The sequence below is a fragment of the Ylistrum balloti genome, unplaced genomic scaffold (assembly GCF_031769215.1).
Source record: "Ylistrum balloti isolate Yb309-2 unplaced genomic scaffold, AGI_CSIRO_Ybal_v1 Utg371288, whole genome shotgun sequence".
Lineage (NCBI taxonomy): Eukaryota > Metazoa > Mollusca > Bivalvia > Pectinida > Pectinidae > Ylistrum > Ylistrum balloti.
Genome location: NW_026782691.1, coordinates 742,391 through 768,391, shown reverse-complemented (window position 1 = coordinate 768,391; position 26,001 = coordinate 742,391). Strand labels below are relative to the sequence as shown.

At 33.4% G+C, this 26,001-nt stretch overlaps 1 protein-coding gene across 1 annotated transcript; it reads left to right on the top strand.

Annotated features, from left to right (window-relative positions):
* Window positions 1-39: 39 nt before the first annotated feature.
* Window positions 40-13,191, top strand: LOC132561842 (ligand-dependent nuclear receptor corepressor-like protein). Its single transcript, XM_060226550.1, has 6 exons — window positions 40-133; window positions 7,392-7,460; window positions 9,736-9,815; window positions 10,037-10,097; window positions 10,282-10,468; window positions 11,670-13,191. The coding sequence occupies exons 1-6, from the start codon at window positions 40-42 to the stop codon at window positions 13,189-13,191; spliced, it is 2,013 nt and encodes a 670-aa protein (XP_060082533.1).
* The last annotated feature ends 12,810 nt before the right edge of the window (window positions 13,192-26,001 follow it).

The following is a 26,001-nucleotide window of genomic DNA, read 5'->3' as shown; positions in this document are numbered from 1 at the left end:
GTTTCCTGAGGTCATGACGTAGCATTGTATACATGCAACATGGTCGATTGTGGGAACGTACGATGTGTTCAAGAGAGAAAGTCTTTCAAGAAAGAATTGTTGTCTTGGAGTAAAAAAGTTCCGATCGCCGTTGGTAAGTACATATCAGAGCTTTCAAACCGTTTAAAATTACCAGACGAACACATTAATCTGTTTAAATCCAGTGACACGGTGTCGGATCCATTGTCAAAATTTGTGTTCCTTTTAGCTATTCTGTCAATTATCCACTCCCCCCCTACATCGAATGCGACAATCAATTTTAATTTATTTTACATTTGTTTCATGTTTGTTCAAAACTCAAACGTCCAATTTTGCTTTCATTTGTATGATTAGGTAGATATTTCAATATAAAGGTGAGCCATGTAATAAGCTTTCGGCCAGGTAAAAATCGTGGTAATTGATTCAGCATCCCAAATAATACGGTACACCCGCTGAGGAGCCTGATTTTGTGATCGATGACGTCGCTGTATATTACCATAAAAAATAATTAAAATATTGATTCTGGTTTGTTACGAGTAACCTGTTAAATGTTTTAAAATGTATGCTTTAAAATCTGATGGGTAGATAAAGGTGAATGTGAAGAGTATAAAAAACATATGGTTCACGTTTACGAAGATTCAGAAAGCCAAAAATGGACGCTGTTGAAAATTATTGATCGAATGACAAACTCATTGTCGCACGCCGGTTGTTGAGCAGTTTGGCTGTCGTGACCTTCTGTGGAACCGAAGCAATATGCTAATGAGTGTCAATCTCCGTAAATATATTGATTGCCATGCTATATGGACAAGATAGGTAATCTGTTTTCATGTTTCCATGCCAAATTATGCAAAAATTTTGTTGCTGATGCAAATGTTGCAGTTACGCATATAATATGTACAGTGCAAAAACCTGATGATATCATCTATAAGCTTAGATATATTTATATACACATGTTGTGTATAAATGCTACATATTAAGTAACATTTTATCTTATTATACCAAGAAATATCTTGAAATTTTATGGAATGTTTTACTCTTTTGAAATGAAATTTTGTTTTAAAATGTAATCTTTTTATGAGATATTTTCATTTTTTAAATACATGTGTATGCTCAAACATGAATTTCTCAGAATTTGACAGAATGAAAAATAGTAGTAGTAGTAATAATAATTAAAAAAATTGCTAAGCACATTTTAAAGTGTGTAGTGATTTTAGTTTAAAAGTAATTCTAATTGTGATGATTATCTGATTGTCAGGTGTTATCTGTTAGAATTTTCAGTAATTTTTAAATGAATTGAAAATCTTTTTATTTCCTGAACTGAAAATTGTATTGAGATAGGACTGCATCAATTCAAAATGGTTGTCTTGGCCTCCATCTTGAAATATAGTTATCTTGATTTACTTTTACTAGAACCTAAAATCTGTCTGAGAGGGCAAGGTCTTTTGCATTTACAATCATCAGTTAAAAAAGAAATCTTCGTCATATATCATAACACAGAAAGTCTTACACCTGTGGAGCTCCTAATCTATCCGAAACTCTGCCATTGTGATCATTTGTTATATCAAATCACAATGCCTGCCTTTTCATTAAATTCTTGTTATCACTTTACTGTTTCAAAACAAAATGTTACACTATTTAGCATAGTTACTCTAAGTAGATGCAAAGCAATCTGATTGTCATGTTGTCTGACATAAAAAGAGAGACTTAATTTGTGAAATTATACCGTTGTTAGTAAATATTTTAAAGAATCCATGTATTTTTTACATTTTCTTCACTTCCTTTGATATTAGCATCTTGTCCTGATTCCATATTACTGTATTGTAGTTGACAGGTATGGTCTTTTAAAAAAGTCAAATCATTTAGGGCAATTTCAGTAAAACTAATGATTTGGGACTCCAATATTTGAGTCTGGACTAGGCGCTCAAATTTTGAGAGCCTTCTATATTTCTTTATAACTCAACTTATCATGATTTTGGTAATGATGTGCTAATCCCATCTAAGAAAAATGAACAAACATTACTAAAAACCATAGTTTTAATCAATATATTTTTTACACGCCTAACTATGCCTTCTGTACAATTTCAGTGCTTGTTTTCCATTCTGAATGCCCAGATTTGATATGCAAATTGTTGGGCACATGACATGATTTAAACTTAGGAGGTTCAGTTTGGTGATAGAATTTTGTGGTACAGACAGTAGGGATAAAGCACATGTTTTTGTGAAATATAATGTGTTAAGAATGAGTCGCATGCTTTGTTATAGGAGGGACGTAAATGGGATAAGAAACTGTCATTTTTCTGTAAAAGCATAGAACAATTATTTTCAAAATAAACATGCAGTAGAAAGATTTGAAATGTTCAAATTGAATGTGATAACTTTTTTAACAAATGATTTTATTGACGTTTGATATGTGTAAAGCAAAATGCCTATTAAAGCTATTTGCAACTGAAAAACCACCCTATACCATATACCACTTTCAGTAAAAATATAAGGAAAATTGTCTTTAAATTTAGATAGCATTTAAAAGTTGCATAATTTTCCAAATGACATGTCAGTTTTGTGATAAGTCACTTACATTTATTAGTGTTATGTTTGTTATTAAAATGAGATTTTCTTCTCACTGGCCAAAAAATGACTGGTCTGGCTGATCAGTGTGTAGCATTCAATTAAATTGGTTTTATGTCTTTTTACATAAAACATTTATATTTAGGTCATATTTAAAATATGTTTTGTACAATCTTCAGGGGTAGGAATAAGAAAATTACTATAGGTGGCCCTTCGGGCCATCTCTTCAGAAGATTTACTGGCCCTTCTGTCATTGCATTGGCCCTGGGTTTTCTGCGAAATAGGGGGTCTGGGGCTGTTTCTCCTCTTGAAACCTAGAAGCTCTCTGGTGCATTCTAGACAATTTTCAGCTTGAAAAACAGGCTTTTGAAATTGATAATTTTGATGTATATATATTTATATAATGAAAGTACCGCAGCTCTCATATCTGCTACACGTGGAACAGGTCATCCCCTTGTTTTCTTCGTAATTTAGCCACTGAAATTTGTTTCCCCATTTCGGAAGATAAGTCAGAGTACGATTTTCTCTTTCGTATTTTCGTTGTGTTAACTTTTCCTCTGAGGTTTTAGGCTTTTTAGCGGGCGTGGGCTTGAACCCACTGAGGAAACGTTCCATCATGCTATCAGTAGATCGCCATTGTTGTGCTCCATGTCTTTATAGCGCTTGTAAGTTCTGACATACTCTATACACAGAACAAAGCGTAGCAGTGATTAAGACTGTCTGTACCAGCTAAGCCATTAGAAACGAGAGTCGGCAATATGCCTTCAGAGAACACAGCGTCGGTGTCGTTCAGATTTATTGATTTGACTCATTTGGGTATTACTAGCAGAATAGAGGACAAATTTTGAGCTTCAAAAAGTACCACAAGCCCGACGGACCGGGGCTTTGCATAACCTGTTAGCCCTTCATTACAATAGATGGCGCCGGGCAAACAGGCTTGTGGTTATTTCGACCCCTGATTTTCAACCTTAGAAATGTATGAGAACACATTCAGTTTCCTGCCCGATTGGTTCACTATTTGAATTCTTTCCATCTCCCATAACAACTTCCTATGAAGAAACCCTTTACTTTGCAGCTAATAATACAGTAAATGGTTTGATGTGATGTTGATTGCCCAAGTTCAATTTCCTACACTTCTTATAACTACAACTTCTTACTGGGTATGACTTTGCTTTGGCTAGACTGGTGTGTACCCTATCAAAAGTGGGTCACTTTGGCTAGACTGGTGTGTACCCTATCAAAAGTGGGTCACTTTGGCTAGACTGGTGTGTACCCTATCAAAAGTGGGTCATTCTGACCTTCATTTTGATTTTAGCCATTCTGAAAGGAAGAGTTTGTGGAAGTGTTATTAACTTCATACTTGTGGTATGGATTCACCTTGATGTGATGTGTATCATAGTAGGTCAGTTTTTGTATGTTTTTACCTACATCAAAGGAAAAACTTCACTCTTAAGACATCGGTTGACCTTAAAGTGCACCCTAAACGTTTTGCTATATTCACCAATGAAATACTTCACATTATACAATAAAATGGTAAGAAAGTGTGAAGGTCATAGTTATAACTTTGTTTCAGAGATATTATGATTTTCTGAAATGCACACATTTGGCTCAGCAGCAATTGCATAGGTAGCCAACATTTGTGACATTACAAGTTCAATGCTGTCTAAACATCCCTATTGAAATGTATCGGGGAGCTTCTTTTGTGATGTCTGTACGTAAGCTAATCTTAACTGCTTTTGCAATATATTTTGTTGACACTTCGCAGGTGCTACATGCATATAAAAATGACTTTTTATAGTTTAAATGATGAAAGGGGTTGCTATTGAGTAGACAAAAGGATGTACTGTATTTTGGTGTCCAAACATCCCTGCGGATGCTTTATTTATCTTAATAAATCTGTTAATCTAGTAAGTGTAAATATACTTTTGTGGTGTCTAGAAAATATGACGAACCCTAAGTTTATATAGCACTCACAATCAATTAGAAATTCAGTCAAGTCAACAAGTACGGTAGAAAATAAGTGTCCAAAGTTCGGTGTGTGCACATCACGTAGCTATAGGATTTTCATCAAAGATTCTATGGGGTCGCCATCATTGTTTGTCAGGATTATCTGGTGCTCAAAACTGACACAAAAAGGATTTGACGATTTATTCATGAACAAAAATAATAAATAAGATAATTACTGTATATATCAATGCAAACTATCCATGTGAGTATCATGCAAAACCTGGACAAATTGTTTGAAAACGTGATAGAAACTAGACAGACAGAAAACTAATGATTTGCTCAGTGGCCTGTTTGGGACGTTGAGAAATATGTGGATTATAATTTGGTTAACTTTTGGACAAGTTTCATTTTATTTTCCCTCATGTCGGGTATCGTGAAGAAGCAGAAACCATGAGCACATGTCTGTTTTTATGTGTATTAGCGGAAGTTAGCATTGACATATTAGTTTGCAGATTGTGGATTGACACTTATCATCGGACTATGGATTTAATTCAATATTAATTAATATTTGTCTTATTAATGCTTACGAAGAATATATCGTCAAATGAATAAGAGGGAATTGCCTTGCATGATTATATTACCAAAATGTGCAGTGAAACACCATTCTTCTTTAGATAATACACATTACATGTGATTCCATTCCATGCTCTTTACTGATTGCTTACATATACAGAGTTGGGGCCTCAATTTATGTCAGCTGACGCATGCTCGATGTGAAAGAAAAGTTGACTTGCGTAGATCGTATTTACCTGGTTTGGTCATGAATAGGGAGATAATGACTTGTACCTGTTCAACAATGAACACTGTTGATTAGGGCTAGTGTGAAGACAAGTGCTTGAGTACGGAAGATAAATGGGATGATTTGAAAGGAAAGTGAATGGCAGCGTGAGGTGTCTGATGTCAAAAAAAACAAATGAAAAGATGTACAAACATTAGGCTGTAATTAAACAGAAGGTTATTAAAAGTCAGTAAATGAGATGAAAACAAATTATGAGGAGAATACTTTCTAGTTTTGTACTTTATATGTTGGTCTGGCATGTTAGCTGAACATTCTGAGATGGATTTGTTGACTCCTACAGATCGATTTTGACAGAAGTTTGAGGTGTGTACATTATGCAAGTAGAAGCTTTCTTAACCATTTTCAGCCCTAAAAAGTACCTGCTCACATCACATAGGCGCCCACATTATGCAGGTTTGGTATTATAAAAGGGTGAAACAACAAGTGTGTATAGTATTTCTGACATAGCTCATTTTGAATAGTTGCATTGATAAAAGGTATTGAGAAAGGTAATTTTGTTGTATTTATGTTTTATGCAATCCAGATATTTTATCTCATAAATGTATAAAACAATTTTAGAATGTTGTAGAAGGAGAAATGTCTGTTTTCAAATCTCACAAATAAGTAATTCAGCAGTGGACTACATGAGCAGGTTTGCACATTATATTCAGTAAGCTGTGTTTCTGGAGGACACTTGGCATCTTTTAGCAATCACCCAGATCAGCTGATAGCTAGCTATGCTATTTATACCCAGGGCCAAATTGCACACCAAAAAAAGACTCAACAATACATATATACCTCCATGGGAAGGATATAAACTGTGTTTTCAAACTCGTTCATGAAGTAGTTGAGGCTGTTATTTTATAAATACATGTATATAAGATAAAAAGAAAATGCAAAAATGTGGTATGTTGTGTTTTAATGGACAATTTGGAACCATTCAGATATTAATATGCTTCTTATCTGTTTGGAAGAAAAAATATATGATCTGTACTGTTCAATTTATCTGCCTTTGACCATGTACTTTAAAGAAAAACAGTTATTTGGATAAACAAACAAGTAATTGATTGGTTATCTGTAGCCAGTTGTAATGTTGAAATTTCATCTTGTCTCCATGCACTATACGGTAAAAGGTTTCAAAGTCATACTTAACTGGGCATGATCAGTTAGATGTATCATCTCTCAAATCACATTCATTCTTCAAAATGATCATATGAAGATCTTTGCCTATATGTCTTAAACTTTTAAACATGACCACTCAATAAAAGAACATATACCATTCTGTGCTGATATACCAGTTCCTTTATTTCAATGCACATCATACACAGCATTTATAAATGTCCTCCACACTAATTAATTCTTCAAATTGGTTCTTATACATTTCTTCATTATCATTCTTGGGGACATTGCCATATATTGGAAATCGGAAGAAACATAATCTACACCAATTCACAAGTTCTGTTTATTCCACCTGCTTATATCCCTTTGATGTCATACCTTGACACAGGTATACAGGTGTATATTGGGCCACTATAGTTAAAATATATATCAAATGTTCCATACAAATGGTTAATCATATGTATGTACGGTGTGTATGAATAGTTCAGTATGATAGTTGTATGGTGAATATGAAACATTTACTGGAACAATTAATTTGCTATATATAAATATTAAATAACTTATTTATATATCAATACAGAGGTATGTTGTATTTGTTAAACCACAAAGGGTAATTCACCAGACCCTAAGCATCTGGCAATTACAGAAGACACAAGAAATCTGAGGGTAGACATGTTCCTTCAAAATTAAAAGTAAGATTTCAATTTTTGGGGTCAAAATTATGTTCTCAGGAGTCAAGCGAAATGTTCTGTGTATTGTATGTATATTCTACGGGTTTACATATATTCATTTATCCTACTAAGGACAAGACAAGTCAGTTTAATTTGTATCAATTAAAGGTCAGGAATTAGAGAGTACTGTAATTAGGTAATATCAACTTATCACTTAAAGTTTGTGTTCACAGGTCTAGAAAGAATTGCAGAAGAATTGGCTGGTCAGACTCACATCAAGGAGTTATTGTTGCCATTTAATGGTAAGTTCATTTGAAAGTAAAGAAAGGAAATGTAATGTATTCTTAGAATAAATAAAAAGAATATTCAGATTCACGAGTTATATGGGCAAGCTTTCAGGTCTCTACTCATGATTATGGTCAAGGGTCTAAATTACATACATACAATTAGTTATGTTTATATTAGGGATGTCAACCAGTTTATGACTATTTCACTCTGTACAGCATTATTGGAATAGAAAAGTAATACTTGAAAAATCATCTTTGCAGTTATTAGTTATCAGCATTTGGTTGATGGCTAAAATTCATCAATTCTTCGTCAGCAAAATCATTAGGCTAAATGTAATTCAGGTATGGTTTTAACCTATAGTTTTACATTGTGACCAGAATTTTGTCAGTTAAAATGTGGAGATATAGTTTAGGTTATTTTGATTGCTATGTTAGTGATGGTGTACTTGAGATATAGTTTAGGTTACTTTGATTGCTATGTTAGTGATGGTGTACTTGAGATATAGTTTAGGTTATTTTGATTGCTATGTTAGTGATGGTGTACTTGAGATATAGTTTAGGTTATTTTGATTGCTATGTTAGTGATGGTGTACTTGAGATATAGTTAAGGTTATTTTGATTGCTATGTTAGTGATGGTGTACTTGAGATATAGTTTAGGTTATTTTGATTGCTATGTTAGTGATGGTGTACTTGAGATATAGTTTAGGTTATTTTGATTGCTATGTTAGTGATGGTGTACTTTGTAAAAATTCATTATCCTGTTGATATATTTATGAGAGAAATTTTTGTTGATTTCAATATTTGAATATTAATTTTTGTTCTTATATAATGCAATGTCAGGTAATCGGTTATTTTAACCTAAATAGATCAAGACACCATTGTACCATATGTGGATTCAATGTTTATGATATAAGTCCCCTACCAGGAATCATATGGGACTATAGTTTAGCCTTGTGTCTGTCCTTCAGCTACCTTATCCGTGCCCTACCTTCATTCTTAGAATATGGGTTCACCTTGGTGAGACTGTGTGTATGTGTTGAAAAGTAGGTCACTCTGACCTACATTTTGTCCTTCAACTTACATAAAAGAAAATGTTTGTCTGGACCCAATCTTCTACACTACTATTCACAGGAACTTAATACTTCGAATATAGTGTCAGCTTGGAAAAACAGAGTGGTGTTATGAAAAAAAGTCACTCTGACCTACATTTGACATTTTTTGACATTCAGAGAAAAAGATGTGTCCAGGCTCTATATTCAACATTACAAATTACAGGAACTTTATAAATTGAAGATGGGTTCACCTTGGTGAGATGATGTGTTGTGAAGGCCTTTATGACTTACATGTTGACCTTTGACCTATATCAAAGAAAAAATGCATTCTCACTATCAAGAGCCCTTTTTGTTACAGGCGCCTCATACTTGGGGTATGGGTTCATATTAGTGAGACCTCAAAATTAGGTCAATTTGACCTACATAAAACAAAGTGTTTTGGGCAATATCTCCTGTTACTGGTCACTATAACCTTACACTTGGTGAGGCAGTGTGACAGTAGGGGACTATAATTTGTTTTCTTGACTATGCTAATAGTGTTCTGAAGGATTAGGACAATTGTTCTAATGTAAATGGTTTTTTTATGTTTTTATAACAGAGCTCTGAGTTTTGAAATATGAGACTTTATTTGTGTCTTCACTTGTTACTATTTCCCATGTTATATTTTCACGCTACTTTCGCATTCTTTTAAATAGGTCTTAAGCAAGACAATGAGGCCTAGAAATTAATACTGATTGCTTTTGAGAGTTTTGTATCATATTGAATTGCCATGAAAACGAAGATTCAAATAGTGAATCATACCAATATTTTAAAAGTAATTTCTTTTGAAATGACATCCTAAGTATATATGTATGAGACCTATTTTACAGCGAAAAAAAGACAACTAATACTGATTTCATTGTTAGGAACTAGGATAATTTTTCTCTTTCTAGCAGTTTATCACCCTGCGCTGATCATGACATGTATTTTGTTATCAAGCTCACAATTTTAAGGACCCACTATATCTCTGAGTATTAAGACTCATCAAAATTTTAGAAATTCCGTGCTGATTCTGCTTGAAAAATAGCCAATGAAAATAACTGCTCAGTCATTCACAAAATGCATTATCATAAAATAGTTGGTGTTGTTCTGGTATAAATGGATTTTTGCTTTCAATTCTTACTACTGTATTATTTATGAGATGCTTCTTAAATGCACAACATATAGATTCATATTTCATAATTCAACATATTTGCAGACCTGGAAACTGATGAAGTAGAGGATTGGGACCCTGATAGAAAATGTTCATTCTGTGAAAACAGGGTACAACTTGTTTTTGTAAGTACTTTTATCACCTTAGTAACAACTTTATGTTGTAACAATTATTGTATTTGTTGGGAATATTAGAGATAGTCAAACTCTTCCAAACTTTGATAGTTAGATTCGTGCTAATTCATTATTTACTTTTTCACATCGGTTTAATTTTAAAATGTATGTGTTTGATACCAGTTTAACTGTAAACAAATACTGATAATACTAAAGTCAAAATTTCATTACAGGAAGCTGTAGAACAACTTATTGATGAGGCAAAAAATGGAAAAGCAGTTCCGGACAATGCAAGTAAGTAAGGGGTGCCAACTTGTTAATAGAAACTTGAATTGAACATAATCTACCACAAGAAGTTTTTGAGACTGTTGCATAACTCTGCTGATATGTTTTAAATGTGTTACACACTTTGAAAATTAGATGATTCATTGCTCAAGTATAATACATGTCTATATAAATGTGACTTTCTGCTACCCAGGTATGCGTTATCTGCAGGAGATTTTACCATACTGTCCCCAGTTTTACACACAAAACATGGGACGAGAACTACTCGCAGAACTCAAATCTTCAGCACAGAATGTAGAAAATACAGAACCAGACCCCAACGTTACACAACAACCTCCATTGGTAGAGCTTAAGATTCCACATGTAGTGACTCAGGCAAGGTTAGTGTGTCAATGTACAATTATCAATAATTCTTAATATTTGTTACAAATTGTTACTTTTTCCAAAGCATTACTGACTTGTGCTAGTTTTTTTTTTATCATGTAACTTCCTGATATCAAAGTACTCCTATCTTAGAATAAAAAAAGTCTTTGTTAGTAAATGAAAAATAATGACATGGTGTTTATAAAACTCTGAAAGAAAAGACCCCTCTGACATCCTGTAAAAAGTGATGATGGACATTTACTGAATATCAGTCCATGAAGTTTCAGTTTCTGGACTTTCTGATCCAACTTTCCAGAAATGTATAACAATAAGAGGTTTTGGAATGAGAAAAAAAGAATGAACAACAGGTATATATGAATATGTGAAGGAATGAAGGAAGGAGAAGGGAGGAACATTGTTGATTTTAAGTTTAGTGATTATATGAGTGTTTTGATTGTAACAAATAAACAATAGAAACATGAAATACATAACAGTGTTATATAGAAAACATTATGTACTATTTATATACAGTATTATATAGAAAACATTATGTACTATTTATATACAGTATTATATAGAAAACATTATGTACTATTTATATACAGTATTATATAGAAAACATTATAATTATATATAGTGTAAATATACAGTATTATATAGAAAACAATAATTATGCAATATAATATAAGTATATACAATATCTTCCAGAAAACATAACATATATAATTACATACAGCGCGGGACAGAAACAAATTATACATGATAATTACATATAATATAGGACAGAAAACATAATACGTAATAACTATATAGATTACAATCAGATAATCTTCAAGATTTAAAATTTTTGATATAAACATTTTTTGGTCTACTTATAACTATATGACGTAAATGAAACTGACAAGCAAATTTAGAGAAACATTTTTGTTGTGATTCAGAAATAGTTAATGATAACAAGGAGCATATATATCTTCCCTGTCTATTGGTTTCTAATGGATTAATGCTCAGTACTGAAGATTTTTGATGGTTACTAGTATGTTGGACTGAACTTAATGCACTATGCACACTTTGTCCCCAGTTAAGCAGTTCTTGTCCAACAAAGCTTTCATTCATATCATGTTTCATTTTACACAACATCATTTTCTTCATTCTTTAAGCCGCGTGGCCCAATGTATTTTGTGTATGGATAAAGAATGGTTATTTTCTACGATTTTACAGTAAACACAAGAAGGAGAACATTCCCAACTGTAAAAAGAACTACACAGATGATGAACTCACAGAGGCTGTGTCTGAGATACAAAATGGCAAATTAGGAACTAGGCGAGCCTCTGCTCTCTACGGAATCCCTCGCTCAACTCTTCGTAATAAGATATTCAAAATGGATGCAGACAAAATGACATTGTTGCATGACGATGCTTTGGATGATGAAGATAGCCAAGAGTCTGGTATTAAATGGTCAGAGCTCATCCAGGCCAATGTATTGCCCCTGGCTTTACCCCAACTTCCTCCCCCCGCCACATGTGACTTGAACGAGGTCAAGAAAAGTGAGACAGATGACAATACTGAAAGGAAATTAGACAACATCCGTAAAAAACACAATCTTTCGGGGAAAGAGGAACTTTATTATGAGATGTATGAACACAAATTAAAAATGCCAATTTTGAAAGATATTATACGAAAACTTGCTGAAGAGAGATTAGAAATGGAGAGAAATGCATCTAGAGTAAGAGATTTGAAGCATGATGAGATAAAACTTGAAGGATTAGGTAGTCTCAAGCGGCCTTCAGTTGGGAGGACTGATGAAGGATCAGAACCTCCCACACCATCTTACCAAGATATCATCATTCCGTCCTACAAGTCCACTAGGAGTCCGATCAAGCAGGAACATGCCTTCACTAGTTCACTTGACAAGTTGGAGAACACTTCTATTGGTGATACATTAAAAGAAATTATCATGAAAACAATTAGTGAAAAAGTAAAATGTAAGACCCACCAAGTGGGTGACTTAGGCCGTGGTCATAGTGACCTAGTTTTACGTAAGAGCCATCATCAAACATCATTCCAGCCAAATGGTGCCTCTCCTGCCAAGCAAATAAAGAAAGAAGACAATGACAAAAGGAAGGGACTGGTAGATTCTACAGGAACTCCTGCCAAAAAGACGCGCCCCAAAAGAGGTCAGTACCGTAAGTATAACAGTCAGCTGCTAATGGAAGCAGTTAAGGCTGTGCAGCGTGGAGAAATGAGTGTACATCGTGCAGGAAGTTATTATGGTGTACCACACTCCACATTGGAATACAAAGTGAAAGAGCGACACTTGTTGCGACAGAAGAAGATTAAGGAACAACAGCAGCAGAAGGAAGCAGCAGCTAACACTACTAAGAAGAGTTCTGTTTCTGTGGATGCTGGAATCACCAGTAGCTCCAATAGTAGAAGTGGACAGGGCATTAAAGGCACACACAGTAACAGTAAGGGAGAAGTGTCAAAAAAACTAGAAACTCCAGAAAAATCAGAAGGAAGCTGTCCAGCTTGGTACACATCATACCTAGTGGGTGCCTCTCACTTGGATGCCTCCCCAGGGATGGGATTCCCTTCAGGATTTGCCTTAAATACGCCTGCCTCAGAGTTGCTGCGTAAACTTCAACACAAGGTTCAGAGTAAGTCAGATTCTTATGGTGAAGATAGTAACTACAGTAAAAGAGGGGTTGGAGCTCTCGGGGATGGCTTCTTCTTCATCAATTAAGTAGTTGTCTGTCCAGTTTGGTTATTCCTCTCCCTAAATCTGTCTTACCAGTTGTCATAAGAACCAATTGTACCTGGCAGGTGCTGGAGTTTTGTTGTCAGTTTTTATGGTCAATAATGATAGCAGTGACCTTGAGCTATATCTAGAATTACTGTATGATGTCATTTATTGGTGTGGTCATGGATTGAAAAATGAGTTGAGCTGATACTTAGGATTTTCTTAAAAAGTTTATTCAAGTATTTTTCATCTTTTAAAGAATTGTTTTCAAAAGTCTTTATTTCCAAAAATACAATAACAATTGAACCAATAGATTTTTCACACCAATGAATGTAAAATAAAGAAAATGTCTTGCAGGAATATTATTTCATATAATTTCATAAGTGTTTATTGTAAATTCCCAGATCATGTATGCAAAGTTCCTCTGAAATTAAGGTAGAGGTCTGATTGTGACCATAGTTTGGCAAGTTGATGATAAAGTTGATTGCCGCTGATTCTATAACTTGCTCCCTATTGCTACTTAGACATACTGGTAAAGACAGGTTTGTTTACAGGAACAACATCTTTAGCTATGTACCTTGCCTATCAATGCTCAAAGATATAACTTATTAATATTTATAGAATTTGAGATATTATAGAATCTCTAAAAAAATGCCAGGCATTTAAACTGTTGAAAATTTTACATTTAAGCAGCAGAATTTTGTTCTTAATAAGAACTCTATTATTTTCTGTAATATTCAGTTTTTGGACTGTGTTATATAAAATTGTAGCATGACACTAAATCTCAGTAATAAGAGACAAAAAATAATAAAAAGAACATGTATTATATCAAGCTGTATTGTAATGATATACAGTTACACAATATGATTTGTGCATATGTTAAATGAGTTTCAAAGCTGTAATTTACATGATTGTACAATAAAGTTTTATGTAATACATGTATAACAACGTTCCATTATATAGCATATATGATAATGTCCGGTGTATTACATCAATGTCAAATTTCTTCTCTGTAGTACATGTGCAACAAAATATATATCATACAACAATGTTCTACATAATAAATTGGTAATGCTGTATGTAATAAATAACTAATGAAATTTTGTGCTACGTAATACATCAGGTAAAAGGTTTAGTTTTGTAATTGGTTGCACTGTAATAGAGGTCTGCTTTGTGTACCAAAGTGGCTCTGATTACAATGCTGAAATCCCAATATTTAGAATATGATATGAACTTCCTGTTTGAAGTTAGGCTTCATTAATGTTTTTTTATCATGATTTTTGAATGATGAGACTGGGGAGATTTAACAGATCAACTAGTCCATATTTAACTTAAATAATCAATTGCAACTTATCATAAGTGATCATTAGTACAGTGATATTTCCCTACATGTGTCAATAGAATAAATTTCATCAACATTTTTCTGTACTAAGGATATCATTTCCCAACTTACTTCAATCATAGGGAAATTGTGGGTATGTTAGAAAATTTTGGACATTGTTACCTTAAATTGTATGTGGTATATAATTGTAACAAAGAATGTAATAATCTAGATGATTTCTACACAAAGATGATTTAATTATTGTATCAATTACTATAAAGATGATCTTATTCAAAAGGATACTTGTGACCAACGTCCCAGCACAAGTGATATTGTATATTTCAAGACAACCAGAAGAAACTACATGTGCTAGGTATTTATAAGATTTTTTGAGGAATTGGTGGAAGAGGAGTACGTTTTACGGTGACATGTAGGAAGATAATGCTTTCCACTAAAGAATAAGATTATTAATAAGTTTTTAAAAAAAATTATTTGCCAGGAAAATCGGGAAGAATAATCTGGATAAAATCCACAAGACTTTCACTGAATCAGTCTACAGCACTATTACTATTGCAATTTGTCTTTGGACTTTTTTCAGACAGGTTCATAGAAATCCACTTTATACATGAACATACCTGTTTTTATTGTTATGTGTTCTGTTAGTCATATAAATGTGAACAGAAAGAAATTTCATTTTTTTCTGCATCAACAACATTTAATGATTTTTTTTATTTGAAAGATTGTTTGTTACCGATGTCGTAAGTTTTACATAATACACGTAATGTATTTGTGCAATTTTTAACATATTTTTTGGGGGATGGATAATTTCACTGTGTTTAATATATGAAAGCTTGAGTACCTTCACTTGAAATCTACATCACATTTCTGTGTTCAGTATGTAGGTATCACAAATTTCTATGAGTTTTTCATCAGATGGCAATTTGATTTATGAAATGTAATCTGTTTACTTGTTTTTAAAACATCTGTATGCTTAACTACACTTTTTATGACATTCCTATTGGTACATTAATTAAAATGTATATATTTTATTTTTCATGTGCAATACTACATTCTAGTCCCTTTAATTATTTCTTATTTATTTCAATCTGATGGTAATGTTAAGATATATCTAACGATCTCACAAGTGTGATATTAAATTTTGGTAGCAAAATAATTTATTCAATGGGCTTATTTTGTCAACGGTTGGATTGACCCAAGCATCCTTCTATAGATTTGTAAATTGAAAAGTGCAGGACTTTATAAATCTATTGATCCATGTATAAATTGAATATTAAATTGGATACTAGTCCTGATTAATAACTCCATGGAACTGGTACATTTGTTTTGGTACGGAGATTGATAACTGGTACATTTGTATTGGTACGGAGATTGATAACTGGTACATTTGTTTTGGTACGGAGATTGATAACTGGTACATTTGTATTGGTACGGAGATTGATAACTGGTACATTTGTTTTGGTACGGAGATTGATAACTGGTACATTTGTATTGGTACGGAGATTGATAACTGGTACATTTGTTTTGGTACGGAGATTGATAACTGGTACATTTGTTTTGGTACGGAGATTGATAACTGGTACATTTGTTTTGGTACGGAGATTGATAACTGGTACATTTGTATTGGTACGGAGATTGACATTTGTATTGGTACGGAGATTGATAACTGGTACATTTGTTTTGGTACGGAGATTGATAACTGGTACATTTGTTTTGGTACGGAGCTTGATAACTGGTACATTTGTATTGGTACGGAGCTTGATAACTGGTACATTTGTTTTGGTACGGAGATTGATAACTGGTACATTTGTTTTGGTACGGAGATTGATAACTGGTACATTTGTATTGGTACGGAGATTGATAACTGGTACATTTGTATTGGTACGGAGATTGATAACTGGTACATTTGTATTGGTACGGAGATTGATAACTGGTACATTTGTTTTGGTACGGAGATTGATAAGAGGTATTGGTTTAGAGATTGAAAACAGGGATTGGAACAGATTTTGATTACTGATACCGATGGCTAGAGAGACTTATTACATTATATAGTACATGTACAGAATTTTGAGTTACGTTTTTTTTTTATCTGAGGATAATTACTGTTATATAAATGCAGACATTACCTACTCATCTGATATGTAAGAATGTTGATGTTTAATTCCACGCTGTACTGCAGTATTGTGTATTGTCCATTATTCAAGTGTCTAGTCTTTGGTGCCTACCTTTTTATCGTATTGAAATGGCAATTTTTGCTGCCGTATTTGTTTTCATAAATTTTGAATTTTATTTTCTAGTCAGACTGCAAAATATCAGATGTTTGTACAGAAAGCAGTGTTTCTATTTTCTACAACATTTTCATGAGTATTGTTAGTTTAATATAAAAAAAATGATTTTTTTTATCTTTGTGAATGCCAAAGGGTTTCATATCTGTTGTTGATCCGTATGCTTGCAAAACTTGAATACATCAATCTTCTGGTGTTCATGATCTAAAACAGTCATTGAAAATTGAAAATTACTTCTAAAAATACTGGAATAATTTTTTGATTAATGAAATGACAACTTAATACCTTTTTTGTGTTTCTTAACCATTAAAGGACCGCTATTGAGCAACCAGTGATCTACTAATTCATTAAGTGTCATAGAGTTTCTAACAGTTGTGCATTGTGACAGTGCCTGTCAATCCTTAAATGTGTTCTATTCTATACTACATCCATGAGGGTGGAATCATAAGAATGGATGAACTGGTTTTCATGTTTGTATATCCAGTCTATGGAGAAAATATAAATTCTTCTTAGTATTTATATTAAAGACCTGGTCCAAGTTATATAAGCATTAAAAAGTATGGGTTTTTTTTTTTATAAATACATTGTATGTATTATCTGAATTTTACAATAAATGATAAAGAGAAAACTGTTAGCATTAATTATTTAATAATAAATCATGACATGGCTTTTTGCTTTTTTATAATTATTTCAGAATAATTATAAACTGATATTTTAATGATGATTTTTCGATTGTGCAATATATTGAAATGATTGAATTTTTTTCCATTATACATAAATTCTTTAATACATTTAATTTACAGCGAATCAATCTGAATTGTACCTGGTCACAATCAAGTAAATACCAGTGCAGAATGATAAGACTTGTCTGAAAGCAAGCATTTCAAATTTCAAATGAATATTTAACAAGAAAATTGCGAGGCGATGGGGAAAAAAATATAATTAGCATTGTGTGTGGAAAAAATTACGTGTGGTGCATGTGCTTGGTAATGTTAACTTAAAACTATATCTAAATTTGTAGTACCTTTCAATTTAGCTGAAATCAGATCACTCATTTCACTGTGTACTAAGATATCTCATGGAATGTACAAGGGACATAGTGAAATGAGGTCTGTTTTGAATTAGATTGCTGTAATTTTTGTTATGACAACAAATGTCTGTCTGTACAGCCTGGTGTACAATGTGGTGTCTTGAAAACGCTTCAGAAAGCCGTCCTAACATAATATTTGATTGTTTTCTAGATTGAGTGAACATTTTGTGGGTTTTACAGGTTTGAGTTGTGTGTTATAGTTCAGATATAGGTGTTTTTATGTAAAAGTTAGATTATTCAAATATATATGTGTGTGGGTATTGGTGTGGATTTGCGTGAGTGACATTTTGTGTTTAAGATCTTTCTGAAAAATGATCTAGATTTGTTTATCAAAGCTTATATATGAACTCACACAAGTTTGTTCTTCCTGATGACCATAACAAATTCTTTTGCATCTAGAAACTTCTGTGTTCTTTACCCACTTTTTACACTCATTATCATAAACATGAAATATCACATGTTCTGTATTAATGAAAAAAATGTATATTTACATTATTTTTTTCTTTTAAATATTTCAATCTCGTATGTATTGAATACATCACAGATATTTTATTGTAAGACTTACTACAGTTAATGATCTGACACGTTAAAGGCTCCCAAGCATATGTGTTTCTCAAGGCACTGAGAAACACACCAATCTGTGTTGCCATGGTTGTGTCCTTGGGTAAGGCACTCTACTCATTGGGAATATTCCCAACAAACAACAATTGTTAATCTGAAGTAATCACACTTGGAAAACATTGTTAAACATTTTATTCAAGACTTGCATATCTTTCGTTCATTTTCATTTTGATAGTTTCTTTCCAGATTTAATAGTCTGAGGTCAAGATTCCTTACTTCAATAGAAATCCAGTTTTCAAATAAATATTTCAGTTCTTTTGGTTATTAGATTTTGTTTCATATGTTTTACAATGAAAAGACTGGTTTCTTGGACATGAAATTGTATTCATTAAATTATTCGGCCATGTAAATGACACACCGATTTTTATGGAATTCTTGTCTATGATAGCAACAATATATAGATCTGTTACACTTTCATCATAACTGTAAGGAATATAGAGATAATACTATGTATATACATTCCTCCTACATTAGTGGTAGATTTCATAACTTATTGTTATACATATGTGTACATATATATTAAACAGTTTGAAAATACCCTCAGGTGGAATGTCAACAAACCAATTTGATTTTATTTTTTATGTTGTGCAAGAAAAAAGGAGTTCATTTATAGAGACTCAATATTTGTTCATTTCTCACAGGCATAAATTTGAAGCTTTTAATGTGTAAAATTAGAGAATTTGTTCTGTTGAGTTGCCTAATAGGTCTAGTTCAATCTATTTAAATAAAAGCTATGTATATATATATATGATTTATATGAAGGTGCAATATCACTCTTTTCCTACATATTGTTTTGTATAATTATGATATGTCTGTTATTTAACATATTTCAACAGAGAATGTTGTTTCCATTTAAATTATGTAGCATTCCATTTTTCTCTTGTTATTTTAAATTTATTTTGTGTGAAAAATAAGTGTAATAGATTTTGTTATTGTTTTGTACACAGTTAAGGAGACTTTAGTGTTAGGAAGTGAATGCACATAGATGGTCCAGCAATTGCTTGTTCCACCTGAACCATTAGTCCATAAAGAAAATGTATGATTATAGCTACATATATGTTGAACAAAATTGTCCATCCATATTTTATTATTGATTTTCTACTTATCCATAATGCATTAATTTTGACTTGAGCAAATTAAAGAGGGAAGCAAATATCCAGCCATTTTACTGTAATGATTGAATACCTCTCTCATACAGTTAAGAGGGTTTTACTAATTTGTATCCATGTAAACTTCACTTTTATTTGCCGGTGAGCCACACTTATTTCAATACAACAGCTAATTCTTTATGAAGACCTAACAATCTATTAGCTATGAAAGTATCAAAACTTTTCTTCTATTTGTTGAGAGAGCAAGAATATTTTGCCAAGAAAAAAACCATACACAAGCATGTTAAAGGAGATTAATGTGATAAACGGTAAAATACGTAAGAGACATTTTTCACTTATGTTCACAAAGCACATCAAATAGAGTATTAAAAGGTTTTATTATCATATCAACATTTTTTTTCAAAATTGATCATACCTGGTAAGGTCTGTATGAAAAACAAGACGTAGTAAGCCTCATTTTGTTAGGATGAAATGCCAGCACTTGCATTACTTATTGGTTTAGAACTATTACACATGATTTAACTTTTATAATTTATTAAAGGAATGTTCAAGATTGATAGGAAGATGTGAAAACTTCCACCTTGATATCAAAAACTGAAAAGATGTATGTTTCTTTGATAAGAATAGATGTATTCTTAGGTACCACCATGTTATTCTGCTCTGGTAAAACTGATCCAATACAAACAGTTTCAGAAAATTTTGAGATTTCTTCTCTGTAATTTATTTGATTCATCAAACTGGTGATCAGCTTTTTACAATAGTTACGAGAATAAATCTGCGAATTGCAACCTGCAAAATCCAGCATTTACACCACACTGAAATGTTATTTTATGATACTGATATCTAGTGCAGTAGTATTGAAGAAGGGTTTATTTGTTGGATTTTTCCCAACTGTCGTAGAAATTGGTATTTTTTAACTGGTATAGATGTGACATATATATAATTCCAAAAGGATTTTTTTAGTTCAAGTGCTCTATATAAATGTTTGTTATATTTCTACAGTGTGTAAGAGGAGATTTATCTATTGTACCATGTAACCTTACTGTCCATTGTACGCTAGGGTATTTACTGTATCAATGTGCGCTACAGTTTTATTGGGTACTGTGTATATGCATGAAGTGCCTTTGAGATTTGACCTGTGACACTGGTTCTATTGCTTATGTATTCATTACATTAAATATGGTATTGTTGGTACACTTGTTGGTCTTTTTTTTTGTTATCTTACAAGCCTTGATATTTAAATCAAAGATAATGGGATGTCCTGTGATATCCACTGCCATCATTGTTGTGATGGCACATTATAGGTCTAATTTACAGAATTGTGTAAATAATCCGTGGAAATGAAGATGATTACACTCATTCTTAAAGTATCACTTTTCAGTTTTCAAAATAAAAAACATGAGAAACACAGTGATTTATGTGTCAATCAAGCATCCTCCTATTGATTCAGACTATCCATTGTCAGAATATTGGCAAACACATGTAATTTCTGTGACCGAAGATGTGTGAGGTTAGTAATGTTGTTTCTTGACAGAATACATTATGATATCAACTTCTTTAAAATTCATTAGTGCCTATAACATTTCTGTATCAGTCTTAAAATAATTACTGTAACAATTGAAGACTACTTTAATGCTGTGCATCAATTCATTTAAAATTGATCCTTAAAATACAAATGCTGTGTGATATGAAGGAAAGAATGTAAACGTAACTATGCATTGTTGATTTCTCGTTGATTCTCTAAAGTCAGGTTTTTATTTTTTCATGAATGAAATGTTTTGTTTTCAGATAAGAAAACATCTTTTCATTTTAACTTGTGTTTTGGAATTTGTTTCGTTTGTTCAGGTAGAAATATTGTATCATCAACTGTAGCCACGAACATGAAAACATTGATATAAGCCACCACAAATTATATGAAGTCTTGATGTATCAAATTTTTTCGGTAGTCCTTTAATCTTCAAAACATCGAAATATGACTGTATTTAGTTCAACTAGTCCAAATGTTGATGGCTACATTTTTGACACAATATGGCCATTCTCTTGAGGCAAATTTTGGTCTGGAGCATCCTTGAGGAAATAAGAATCAGGTGGATGGTCTGAGCCCCCTTGGGCTTGAGAGGTGGGGCTGATTAGGGGAATTTAATCAAATTCTGTAAAGTCCTTCTTTAGGCATAACAGAAAGAGGAATGAGCCCTACATCCATGGTCCATTATTTGTGTGGGATCCATCACTCATCTTTAAACATTTCTTGTTTTTGCTATTTCTTAAGATGTTGTGAATGGGTCTTAATCAAATTTAATGTGTAGGTACAACTTGGTCCTTAATTGTGCCCTTTTGCTTTTGGGTTAGATCAGAAAAACAAAACGGCTACCAGGCTTTTTTAATGCTATTTCTTGAAAAATATTTGATGGAATCATTTTCAAATTTCATTTGTAGGTACCACTTGGACCCCTAGTTATGCATTGTCCCATTTTGGAAAGGACTTCGAAAAAAGTACATGGTTGACAAGCTGCCATCTTGAATGTTAATAGTTTTTGATTACTATATCTTGAGAAGTACTTGATATTGTTTTTTTTTTCAAATTTCAAATGTAGATACCAGTTCCTCTTGGTTTCTAGTTGTGCCTTGTGTTTTTTTTTTTTTACCCGATTCAAAAAAATAAAATGACTGACAGGTGAGCATCTTGGATTTTGACTGTGATAGTTTTGTTATCTCTATTACTTGAGAAGAATTGATAGATCATTTTGAAATTTTCTCTTTGCGATCCGCTTGGCCGCTATAGTTGAACATGGTCTAATTTTGGGACTAGTCTAAAAAATAATATTTACTGATATTTGGACCATCTTGGTTTTTTTTTACTCACCTGGCCTGAAAGCCCATGGTCAGTCTGTCACTTTTTCTTCAAAATGCAAGTGAAGGGATTTTTTTGACCAAGTTTGGTCAGAAGCATATTTGTTGTAAATGGTGTGATCTTGCCCTCCAAGACCTGAGGGGTTTGGCCCAAATGGGGAAATTTTTGTTTAAAAAAAATCTACTCCTCCTGTTTGAATGATTTGATTTTGCAGAAATTTAGTCTGAAGCATTTTTTGGTGATGTGAAATCAATTTTGTATAAACAGTAGGTCTCCACCTTCCTTGAGCAGGAGGGGCAGGGCACATTAGGGGAATTTGAGTAAATTCTTTATATTAAACTTTTCCTGTAGGAATGATTGGATTTTGTCAATATTTGGTCTGAATTATGTTTGGGTGAAGTGAAATTGATTTTGTATAAAGGATGTGTCTACGCCCCCTGGATGAGAGGGGAAGGGCCCAATAGTGAAGATGGAGTAAATTCTTTAAAGTCCTACTCCCACTTCTGTTCCTCTGATTTGCAGTTTTTCCAAATTTGGTCTGTAGAGTGTTTGGGTGAAGGTGAATCAGTTTTGTATAAATGGTAGGTCTTGGCTCCCTATGGCAGGAGGGAAAGGGCTCAATTGGCGAAACAGGCTATATCTTTGAAATAATTGAGATCCCTACCCCATAACCATACATAGCATTGCTGGGCATAAAAAGATAAACATAATCATGACAGATGAATCAGTCTTAGGGTGTAGCCCCATCCCATTGAACATAGTTTCCTATTTATGTCTTTGAAGCAGTTGAGATCCCCACCCCGTAAACATATATGTAAAGCAATGTTGGTGATCAATAGATAAATACAGTTATCATGTAAGATAGTTTGAACATTGTTTAGATCTCAAGCCGAAAAACATATCAATTCAAAAGAGGAAGACGGTGGTCATAATGATTTAAGAACTTGCCTTGCCAAAGAGGTTAAGTGACTGAGCTGTAATTTGGAAGTATCTGAAGTCACCCCACCTATAGACATGTATGCCATTGCTGGGCTTGAAAATCAGAGTGAGCGATACAGGTCCTATGGCCTCTTGTTGATAGTAATAGTTCATGGCTATTCCTGGAAAAGTGTTTGAAATATCATTTTGAAATTTCAGATGTAGTCCCCTTCATTTCTAGGTGTGTGTATGGTCCATTTTCAGACTGATCAGAAAAACAAGATGGCAGACAATTGGCCATCTTGGTTTTTTACAATCATAATTTACCATTTCCCTCACAAACAAAAATGCAAGAGGCCCATGGGCATCCGGCTATAGCAATCTATATGTGAAAGAGTCCAAATTGCTGGATTCTTCAGCTTACAAAGAAGGCATTATCAGTTCTTAAAAACATTTTCTTCAAACCTGAAATTCTATTCCTTATGCATGCTACTACAGATGCCATGACTCCAGACCTATTGCCTTCTGAAAAAGAAATTTTAAGACTTCAAGTCATTTAACCCAAGAGACCTTGAAAGTAGGTTAATCATTAGAATGTATTTGGTATCCCTTCATCAATTTATGCTAATGAACCAATATCAGCAGCCTGGATATTTTTATTATTGAGAAGAATTGATAGCAGATTTTAACACATTTGTCCCCTGTGAACTTTAAAAAGGGACAAGGTCAGTCAAATGAACAAAATTGGTGAACCTTCATCCAGGCATGTCAAAGGCCCAATTCCATCACCCTAGATTGTTTGTTAATTGAGAAAAAATTGTTTAAAGACCTTTACATATGTGACCTGTGTGACCTTGAAAATAGGCCAAGGTCATTCATTTGAATAAATTTGGTATATGTACTTTATCCTAGCATGCTACAGGCCCAATATCAACACACTGGGCGTTTTGTTATCACTAAGAGGTCGTTTGAAAATTTTGACATACATTTGTATTTGACACTTGTGAACTTGAAAATGGGTCAAGGTCAACAATATGAAAAAGGCTTGGTAGTCCTTCATCCCAGCACGCTTCAGGCCCAATATCAGCAACCTGGGCATTTTGGTTATTGAGAGGATTTTGTGGCCTTAACGGTGAGCCAATGTCATTCATTTTAACAAACTTGGTAGCCCTTCATCCTAGCATATTACCTGCCGAATATCCATTCCCTTGACATTTTGGTTATTGAGGAGAAGTTGTTAATAGATTTTGAAATATTTGACAATTGTAACCTTAAAATGGGTTAAGGTCAATCACATGAACAGACTTGGTAGTCCTTCATCCAATCATGCTACATACCCAGTATCAACACCCTGGGTCTCTTGGTTAATGAGAAGAAGTTATTAAAAGTTTGTATTAAGTAGATACTCCTCATGGATGGTTGTGTCTTACAGTTCTTTACCAGAAATTGAAATTTGTTGAGTTCCATGTCCCCAGGGTCTCGCATTTCCCGTTGGGAGAGAGTAAAGTTTACTCTAGTTTACATAGGAAAATTACATGTTTGAGCATAATTTTTTTAATTTCCATTGGAAATATTTCAAACTTTACTAGAATTTTAAGTAAAAGATGACAGTTTGATGAGATGTACATATTGTCCTCTGCTGACCCCCTGGGGTTGTTGGGCAGGCCAAAAATAGATCAAATTGACTGAATTTTCAAAGATACCTCAATACTAAGATATCATGGAAGAATTCATATAGGAATAATACATTCTTTAGTGTAATTTCTCTGAATTCAAACTTGGTTAGAAGCCTTAGTATGGGACAGCTGTTAAAGTTATGCATAGTCAGGCCTTTTGTACCAGCATGCTACAAGGCCCAGTATAAGCACCCTGGGTCTTTTGGTTATTGAAAAGTCGTTTAAAGATTTCAACACATTTGACACCTACGACCTTGAAACTGGGTCAAGGTAATTTATATTTACAAAGTTGATAGCCCTTTATCCTATCATGTTACAGGTCAAATATACGAACTCTAGTCCTTTTGATTATTGAGAAGAAGTCATTTTAATTTGAGGTTTTTTCATGTTAAACAAATTTTCATTAAGTAATACTTACCTAACTTTAGTATGCAAATATGGTTTCCCAACAACAAAAGATTAAAAAACCCCACCCTCCCTACGATCTACGAGCCATCACAGCAGGAACATAGAGTGATCTCCCTTCCTCTAACAACCGTTATGGAGCCCCACCCAGAGAGGAGGATAGGGTGGGATTCCATGAAGTTATGGTAAGTATTACCTCATGAAATTTGGTTTTACATGAAAAAAACTCATTTTCATTTCAGTAATAATTACCATAACTTTGGTATGCAAATTCGTCTTACCGTATTGGTGACAAGAAGCCAGACAGCCCATCCAGCACAGCCAAAGTAGTAGAAAGGGGGAACATAGTGCCATAGAGTAGGAAGGGACCTCCCTGTGTTAGAGTAGGTGTACCAACATGCCGCCATACGGAAAGACATGCCCCGGGGCTAATGAGGAGGCACAGCCACTGACTGAGCCACCACAAGGGGTTCCAACAAATACAGACCTTCAGAGTGCGCAGCTAGGGATAGCAAAAAA

What these genes read in the sequence shown, in the direction of transcription:
- LOC132561842 (XM_060226550.1), top strand. Translation starts at nt 40, where the DNA reads ATGGTCGATTGTGGGAACGTACGATGTGTTCAAGAGAGAAAGTCTTTC. An exon ending in AAAAGTTCCGATCGCCGTTG is followed by an intron (nt 134 to 7,391) that starts GTAAGTACATAT and finishes TTGTGTTCACAG; the next exon opens with GTCTAGAAAGAATTGCAGAA. An exon ending in ACAGGGTACAACTTGTTTTT is followed by an intron (nt 9,816 to 10,036) that starts GTAAGTACTTTT and finishes ATTTCATTACAG; the next exon opens with GAAGCTGTAGAACAACTTAT.